The 9043-nt window shown below is 27.2% G+C and overlaps 1 protein-coding gene and 1 long non-coding RNA gene across 2 annotated transcripts; one reads left to right on the top strand and one right to left on the bottom strand.

The window, feature by feature from the left end:
* Window positions 1-1056: 1056 nt before the first annotated feature.
* LOC105778104 (cell wall / vacuolar inhibitor of fructosidase 1) lies at window positions 1057-1883 on the bottom strand. The gene has a single exon (XM_012601696.2). The coding sequence runs from the start codon at window positions 1777-1779 to the stop codon at window positions 1234-1236; it is 546 nt and encodes a 181-aa protein (XP_012457150.1). The 5' UTR covers window positions 1780-1883; the 3' UTR covers window positions 1057-1233.
* Window positions 1884-6628: 4745 nt separating this feature from the next.
* On the top strand, window positions 6629-8761 carry LOC105774930 (uncharacterized). Its single transcript, XR_001127600.2, has 2 exons — window positions 6629-6832; window positions 8496-8761. It is a non-coding gene; the product is annotated as an uncharacterized LOC105774930 (long non-coding RNA).
* The last annotated feature ends 282 nt before the right edge of the window (window positions 8762-9043 follow it).

Consider the following 9043-nt stretch of genomic DNA (forward strand, 5'->3'; position numbering starts at 1 on the left):
TTATTTATTTATAAGAAAAAAATATCCTAAAAGAATTAACACTTTTTTACATTAAAAAAAAGCTATTCAAATTTAGAAATTCCGCTCCTTTTAAAGTAAAATTTTAGAACAGACCCAGGCTGGAAATGAAGCTCAGAGGTGCAGAAACAGCTTCGAAACAAGGCCGTGCATGATCTTTCTGCTGTTCTTCAATCCATTGCCTCATTGTTACTTTGATTGTTTAGAGAAGAAAAAAAAACATCTGAATTATTTGATGATTTTCAGGTACTTTAGTTAATATGAGAAAATTAATCTAATTTAAGGATGAAATTAAAAAAGTTATTATCAATGGATTTGACTAATGATACATGGACAAATGAATGACGGAAAGTTATGGTCCCTTTTAGAGAAGTTTGTTGCTTTGGATCGCAGAAGGTGTGATGAGAATAGTGCCAAATGCTGCAAACTTTATCAAAAGCAAGCAAATGACATCACTCTATACATATCTTTGCAATTTCAGTTGAAACATATTTAATTGGACCCCTAATTTTATATAAATAATAATAATTTGTGTGTTTCATTTAATTTTATTTTTTTACTTTTAAATTTATATTTTTTGTCATGTTACCATTTAATTAATTTTTTAAAATATAAAAATTTAGAATATATATGAATATTATTTTTAAAAATTAAAATTTTAAAAAATTAATTAAATATTTATGTGTCTTCTACTTGACAATTCACGTGATAAAATGTAGATTTTTTTATCTATTTTATGGTGAGGGCAAAAAATATATATATATTCTCTCTGTTTCCCACCAAATAATATTCACCGTTTTAAGGCCTGATTTGACTCACTCCTCGTTTAGAGCCAACAAAACTAGGCAATTCTTGAAATCCTTTGAACCCTTTAGTTAAATGGTCTAATTCTGTTTCTAGCCCTTCTTACAATACAATACTTCAATTTAATCAAATTTTAATTATATCTCACTCCTCACTTTAGTAATAACAGAGTTTGGCGTCTTCAGACAGGGGAGACATCATTGTCTCTCAAGGATCTGTGTTGGAAAGATGTGATTGGAGGACAATTAATGATTGACATACTGTTTCAATGCCAATCATCCATTCTTCTTTTAAACAAAACCACTAATCATTTCACTCTTTATCCATTTTTCATAACATCTATAACACATCTGTACATACATTTTTATTGCCCATTACTTGGCATTAGACAGTTAAAACATTTCATCGTACTCATAGTAATAATTGGACAATGGAAGCAACCACAGCAGAAAGATCATGGACAACCTTGTTGCTAGCATATATTGGAAACTTGGGTTGGTTTTTGAATCCCCTGCCACAAGCATCGGCTTCATTAGCTGCATCCGTCGCCCCCTCGACACCGAACTTCGGGTCGCCTTTCGTGACAGCTTCTACAGCTACCGGGATATCGTATTTAACAATGGCGTTGTAATAATCAGCACAGTCACGCAAGGCCATTTTCAGCTTCGGATCTTTGGCCACTTTAAGCAGCGCTGTGATCTGCCGCAGCGTTGCGGTGGCTTTGGCCTTCAGTTTATCAGTTCCGATTTGCGCTAGCCCCGCTACGTCGGCATCGGAACTTCGAGGGTCGGATTTAAGAGCCGAGACGCATAGATTGTAAAAGGGTGTCTTTTGGCAGGTTGTTTCGACCATGTTGGCACCAGTTCCATGCAATTCCAGGGCTGAAATAGGAGTGAATGAAACTAAAGTGAAGCAAAATGCAAGGTGAAGCAGAGTTAAAGAGATGGTGTTGTTCATGTTTGGTGTATTTGGGTCTTTTGGTTTGTTTACAAATACCTCTATGGATTGGCAATGGATTCCCTGTCAATGTATTTATAGAGAAGAAGTGGGTTTCTTTAGCATTAAAAAAAAAAAAGAACTTACGTATAATTCATAAAGTGAAAAGGTATGTTACCTTCTCTCTTATCTTATCTTTTATCAGCTTTTATGATGTCCAAAAGCTTAAAATAAAATATTCATCTATAACAATAATGCATAATAATTCTTTTAGGAAATTTATATTTAATGTTTTACATCAGAGCTTGTAATGGTAAAAATAAGGTAAATCTCAAAATTATATATCAACTTTGTATATATAAGTTTTAATTTGGTGTAATTATACGTGTAAAACTCTAATTTTGGTTCAAGCGTATTCTTAAAATTTTAATTTTGATTTAATCATACACGTTTAAAGAAATGAGTGTATCAATTTATTTTATATTGGATAAATATAATTATTTATGTATGCAGTATATAAACATAAAATGATGTTATATCAATAATTGTGTTAATAATTTATAAGAATTGGATCAAATCAAAATTTCATGTGTAAAATTGCACAAAATCAAAATTCATGTATACAATTACACATTAAACTATAGTTCATGCATAATTTTGATATTTATCCCGTTAAAAATTATAGTAGTATAAAAATCACTTCATATTAACCATTGTATTATTCTTAAATGCTTTCAAAAGTGCCGGGAAAAGTGATTTTAAGAAGTACTCTGAAAAGTTTGGTTTAAGATTTAAGTGTTTAGTATTATTGTCAAAATGTTTTGAGAAATAAAATGTTCATTTTAGATATGGTGCTATAAAGTAACAAATATACATTTAAAAAGGTTCAAATTAGTTAATATTATGATATTTTAGAAAAATTATAAAAATAATTTATTATAACATTTTGTTAATATTTTAATATATGAAATATAAAATTTAAATATCTTTTAAGCAATTAATATTAATTATTTTTAATTTTTAATTTGAATATATAAATTATATTTTAAATATTAAAATATAACTAGTAAAATTTAAATATATGATATTATATATTTAAAATAAATTTCATTAGGAAAATAATTATATACCTAATATAAATATTATATAAAACACTTTATAAGGGTTAAAATTATCCTTTGCTCCTAAAAGCGCTTTTGTCAATAACATAATCTTTTGTTAAAAAACCGCTTCTGCTTTTGGATTTCAAAACTTGTCTGTTTAGTATTGCTTAGAGCTTTAAAGATGTTTTTTACCCCAAAAGCATTTTTGAGAAGTAATGTTAAACTAGCAGTAAGACTATACTCCTAATAATCAAATATAAACCCTAAACCTTTTATTAAAAAAAAGGTAAAATTGCATGACAATCCTTATACTCTAGGCTAGAAAGTAAATTAATCCCTTAATTATAAACGTAAGATAGTTTGTACATTTAATTTTAAATTAAATAGTAAAAAATTTAAGCACATGTAACCTTAAACATTAAAAATCTGATTTATAAAGCTTTAAAGAGACATGAAAGAAAAATAATATCCAAAATTCAATTTTTTAAAAACACAAAAGAATTAGGTTACATTTAGTTTTTGAAAATATTTGTTTATTCATCTTTAAAATAAATTTTATTTTTAAACAAAAAAACGCTTAGTAAATAAAAATTTATTTTTAATGATGAAAATATTTGGAACTTATTTTCCTAGAAACGAAACATAAATAAAATAATAAATTCCTATATAAATATTTGGTATTTAAAATTGCTTTTTTGTTTATATACCTTTGAATTAGAGTAAATTCATTAATTAAATTTAAAATATTAAAACTCATTATTTTCAATTTTATTAATTTTAAAAATTAAAAATATTTTTATTATTTTCTAATTTTTACATATTTATTTCTTAAAAATCATTTTAAAATTTTAAACCAAACACATTTTTTAAATATTTTAATTTTGAAGAAAATGAAAACAAAAATAATTGCTTCAATTTTTGAAACCAAATGAACACTAAATTATTAACTCTTTTTTTCACACAACATGACAATTCAATATATATATGTATATATTTGATAAATTATAAGAGGAGAACAAAACTTTAACTTTAATATGACTAGCACGACTCGGATTCAGGTCACATCTGGGACGATGAATACCTTAATCATTAGGTCAAGACCAACATACAGAGTTAACAACACAACTCAAATTCATGTCACATTTGAAATGATAAACACCCTAATCGTTGATTATTTTTAAAGTCACTTTATTGTGTTTAACCTTGACCAATAATTGAAATGGAAATAAATGGTTAGTTATGTAGATAGAATAAGGAGTGGAGGGATCTCGCATTCAATCCAATAACTATCCTTCATTATATCTAGAAAAATCTTCAGTTTTTTTTCTACTGTATAAATTAAAATTATCTATAAAAATTGAAAAATAATTCCTATGTAAATAATATATAGTTATGTGTGCTAAATTTAAATCTTATCATGATATTATTTTAATAAAAAGAACATAACTCGTCACGATTTAATAAAAATATAAATAAGAGTTCTCTTTTCCTCTCTATGGTGCATGCATGTTCATACTGTTATGGACCCCCTGTCATTTTATTTTTCCTTTTCAGAATGAGGGCTAAAAGTGATAAAAATGGGAAAAAGAAAGAATTGGGGGGGCAGACAAAGATATTTGCCATTTGATAATTATTGAAGTTCACACCTAATTTAATCTGTATTTCATCCAGTTCCATAATTATTAGTCCATATATTATGGGTTTATTACCGATTTAGTTAAAATACTCTAATTTAGTCAGTTTTAGTCATTATATTTTTCGGATCCTGACTCAAGTAGTAAAAGTTTAATCCATCAAGTCAAATTCTTTTATTAGTCCCATTTCATGCGTAAGTTGTGGAGTTCGTTCATGTTCTCTCATTTGATCATTTTTCGTCTCTATATTTTTTTAAATTTTGAAAATTCAATCCTAACTCAAATGACATGGCTTCTTTTTTGTGAGTATTATGCAAAAATAGCAGGCTGACATGACATTACACATATAATAATATATTTGCAATATAAAATTTTAAAATTGTAGAATTTAAAAACTAAAATTTAAGTCAAAATTTTAAATTTTAAATTAAAGCACATAAACTAAATTTATAAATTACATATAGTAAAAAATTAATAACAAAATTTAACTTCAACTTCAACAATTGTCAAAAGACAATAGTATTAATCAATCAAAAACAATCACATTTGAAATAATTAAAATAGAGATGAACCATGATGATTTCTTAGAAAAGTGCAAATTAAATATTTTCTAAATTAAAGCTGAGGAGGAGGAAGCAAATCAACCCCATGGCCAGCGTTATATCCTGTTCGTCTCATTTTCATTCAATTGAATACACCTTTGCATCTCAATACTATAATTTCTGGAAAGTGTATTTATCTATGATTAGTGTAAAAATAACAGTAACAGTGAGATTAAATACTATAGCGTAAAAAATCTATAATTTAATTCAATTTTATCCTCCATTTAAATGGGGATTCTGTTGTGCAGTCGAGTAGTGCAACAACAATTTTAATTTTTATTGATGTCTTTAACTTATACCAATATTTCCAATTCATTTCAAGATAAAAATCTAAAAAAAATAAAGTAAAATAAACTTACTCTCCTTTTAGTATAAAATCCATTTAGCTTTTATGAATTAAAAAGAGCCCATTTACACCAGTAGGTTTGAAGGAAATCCATAACCTCCCATGAGATTCATTTACCAAGTAAATTTAAAATAAAAGAAAATAACAATCACACACTTTTTATTTACCTATATATTTTCAATCTAATTTATTCAATTTTCTATTTTAAATTACAAAATAATTAAAATTTAATTACATATTAAAATACTAAAAGATAAATATCTTTAACTTCAATTAATATTAAATATCTCTTAAAGTTATATCTAATAACCTTGAGATGAACTCATTAATTTATTTTATGTAAAATTAATTTCCATGATTTAGAAGGTTCGAGTGAAAAATAAATTCATAAAAATTAAAATTAAAACTCATCTAAAAATTAATATTATAATTAAATTTAAATTTTAATATTCAATATTCAATATTCAATATTCAATATATATTTGCATAAAATTTTATTAAAAATACAAATAAAAGAGAAGACAAGACAACAAAAACATAATCATCATTAAAAATAATTTTTACACCTTAATTTAATGGAAAGGTCAAGGCCAAGGAATTTTAAGATCTTATTTCCACGTCACACTATGTTATCATGCATGAGTTAGTCCATATTTATTTTGGTTTATGTCCCACTATTTGTGGACTCTGTATAGATTTATTCTAATATAGATCTGAATATATTTTGTTTATTAGTTTAATCGTGTTTTATAATGATTAATTTTTATTATAATTATTTGGATATATTTTTTTTGTAATTGCATTTGCACATGTAACTTCCATAAAAAAAACTTTATATATTAATTGAAAATTAATATAATTACGCATATAAACATGGTATAATTCAAAACATTTTCTGTAACACCCCTAACCCCTCTCTGTCGTCGGATTAGTAGGGGTGTGCAAAATTCAGTTAAAATCGAAAAAATTCGGTTAACCGACCGAATTCAGTTAATCGGTCGGTTAACCGAATATTTTCGGTCGAGGGTCGGTTAAGAGTTTTTTAAATTTTCGGTTAACGGTTAAATTGATTCGAAACCGGTCGGTTAACCGAAAAAATTCGGTTTAACCGAATTTTGCAAGTAATAGGCCTTAAATTAAGTCCAGCCGGCCAGCCCAATATATTTTTTCTCCTTCAGGCTCCAAGCCCAAGAACTAAGCCTTTTCTCAATAGCACTCACTCAGCAGACAGCAAGCAGCCAAGCACAAAGTCACAACTCACAAATCTGCCATCGGGTTCTCAACTTCTCATTTCTCAATCTGAATCTCAGATTTTCAAACGGGAAAATCCACCATTTTTGCTATCCATTTCTCTTCCAGCACACTAATTGACTAATACCCAGAGGCCAGGTTTGGTTTCTTCTAATTTCCTTTTGTTTTTTTTTTAATTTTAGGGTTTTGTTTTCATTTCTCGCACTGATTGAACTTTGAAGTGGCTTTGGAAAATTAACACCCACAAAGAGCTAAGTTAAAGTACGTGAGCCTTAGGTTAGCCTTAAGTTAAAGTACCTGACCTGCTTGCTATTTTGTTCATTTTGTAAAGGGTCAGAGTTCTGCTCTGTTTTTGTTCATTCAACACCACGCATCAAACTCTGAAGTCTGATGTATTTAATTAAATGGCTTAGTTAAATAAATTAGGAAATGGAAATCTCATGATTGTGATAGGATCTGCACAAAGATACATTAAAAAAAACCAAGCATAAACAGATTGTTAAACTGGTTTCTGTAACAAAGTACAATGTGGGCATTTTATAATTGCTGCAAACACCATTGCATATGCACATTCATTGCTTTCTTCTTGTTTTAAGTGTTTGGATTTTATATTTTAATGTTTTGGGTTAAATTATACTAAAATACTATACGACTTTCGTAAACCATATTACTTAATTAATGTAATCTTTGTTGAGATTACTGAAAAATCTTGCACCATATTAAAAACTGTATTTTAAGTTTCGGGTCATCCATGCTTTAGTCATTGGAAGTTTCCTAACAGTCAAAATCAAATTTAATTTCAATGTAAGGTTTGCTAATATCGAAGGGTTCGTTTTATTTTCAATGAAAAATATTTCATCGCAATATTAGAAATTATTATCCTTTTATGATTCCATCGTAAGCAAACACCAATGGAAGTGCCACCAGGCTAGCTCTATCAAATTGTCGGTGATTGCTCAAGGTTGCTAATCAAAATAGTTGGTGAAAGATACCATTAAGCTTAAATAGAGTAAATTGGTTTTATATTTGATGTAGTTCTTGATATTGTTCATACATAGATATGAATTTGAGTCGAATTGTTAGGTAATGAAAAGAAAAAATAAAGAGAGAAAGATGAGCTACGGGAGCATTAAAATTGATATTAATACTTTTCGATGTTTAAATCGATTATAATTTTAAGGTTATGAAAAGAGTAAATACAATAATTAAAAATATATATATATACACACACACAACACTCGTTTGGGAGAACAATTCATGTTTCATATTTCATACTGCATGTTTCATGTTTTCATGTTTCATTCTGTACATTATAGTGCACGCAAATTTATAATGTAAATACTGCATTATACTGCATGTTTCATATTTCATGCAATATTGCATGTTTCATGTTTTCTTTCCCAAGTTTGTAATGTAAGTTTATTTATTTTTAAATAAAAATTTTATAAACAATCTGAACCCAAATTTATATCCACATCTTCTCTTGAGCAGCAGCACGTCACCTATCCAATTCTGCTTCCTTCCACGTGTCTTTCAAAATATGAATTAATTGTAAATTTATTATTTTATTTTAATAGTTTCAATTTTTTTACCATATCACTCCTACTTTTTTAATTGATTCAATGTTTAGATTTTTCTTGAAATGCATCAGAGCCTACCCTAAATTCATGAGCTTCTGCTTTCGTGAGTTGAAGGGTATGCTTACTATCTTATTCTTGTTAACTTATAATCTATTCGTTTTTTTTTTAAATGCGTATATTTCTATTATATGCTAAATTTTGCACATGTTTTTTTTTTGTAGGTTTAATGCAAATGGAGATTTTTGGAGAGAAGAAATGGATATAATATAAATAGAGAATGTTAAAGACTTACATTTCAATTATGTGTTAATTTCAAGACTTATGTAATGCTTTTAATTATGTAGTGATTCAAAGACTTATGTAATGTTTTTAATTATGTAGTGATTCAAAGACTTATGTAATGTTTTTAGTTATGTAGTGATTCAAAGACTTATGTAATTTTTTTAATTATGTAGTGATTCAAAGACTTATGTAATTTTTTTAATTATATAGTGATTTAAATCGGTTAAGTCGGTTAAATCGGTTAAATCGGTTAAGTCGGTTAAATCGGTTAATCAGTTAAATAGGTTAAAACGGTTAAATCGGTTAAGTTGGTTAAGTCTGTTAAATCGGTTAAGTCGGTTAAATCGGTTAATTTTTAACCAAAAAAATCATATGATTTTTTGTTAATTCGGTTAACCGACCGGTTTAACCGAAAAAAATTCGGTTTGGTTAATATTTTTAAAAAAAATTTCGATTCGGTTAACGGTTAAAAAATTTTAGAGGTCTG

The sequence above is a fragment of the Gossypium raimondii genome, chromosome 10 (assembly GCF_025698545.1).
Source record: "Gossypium raimondii isolate GPD5lz chromosome 10, ASM2569854v1, whole genome shotgun sequence".
Taxonomy (NCBI): Eukaryota; Viridiplantae; Streptophyta; class Magnoliopsida; order Malvales; family Malvaceae; genus Gossypium; species Gossypium raimondii.

Coding starts and splice junctions, on each gene's coding strand:
- LOC105778104 (XM_012601696.2), bottom strand. CDS start 1,779: ATGAACAACACCATCTCTTTAACTCTGCTTCACCTTGCATTTTGCTTC.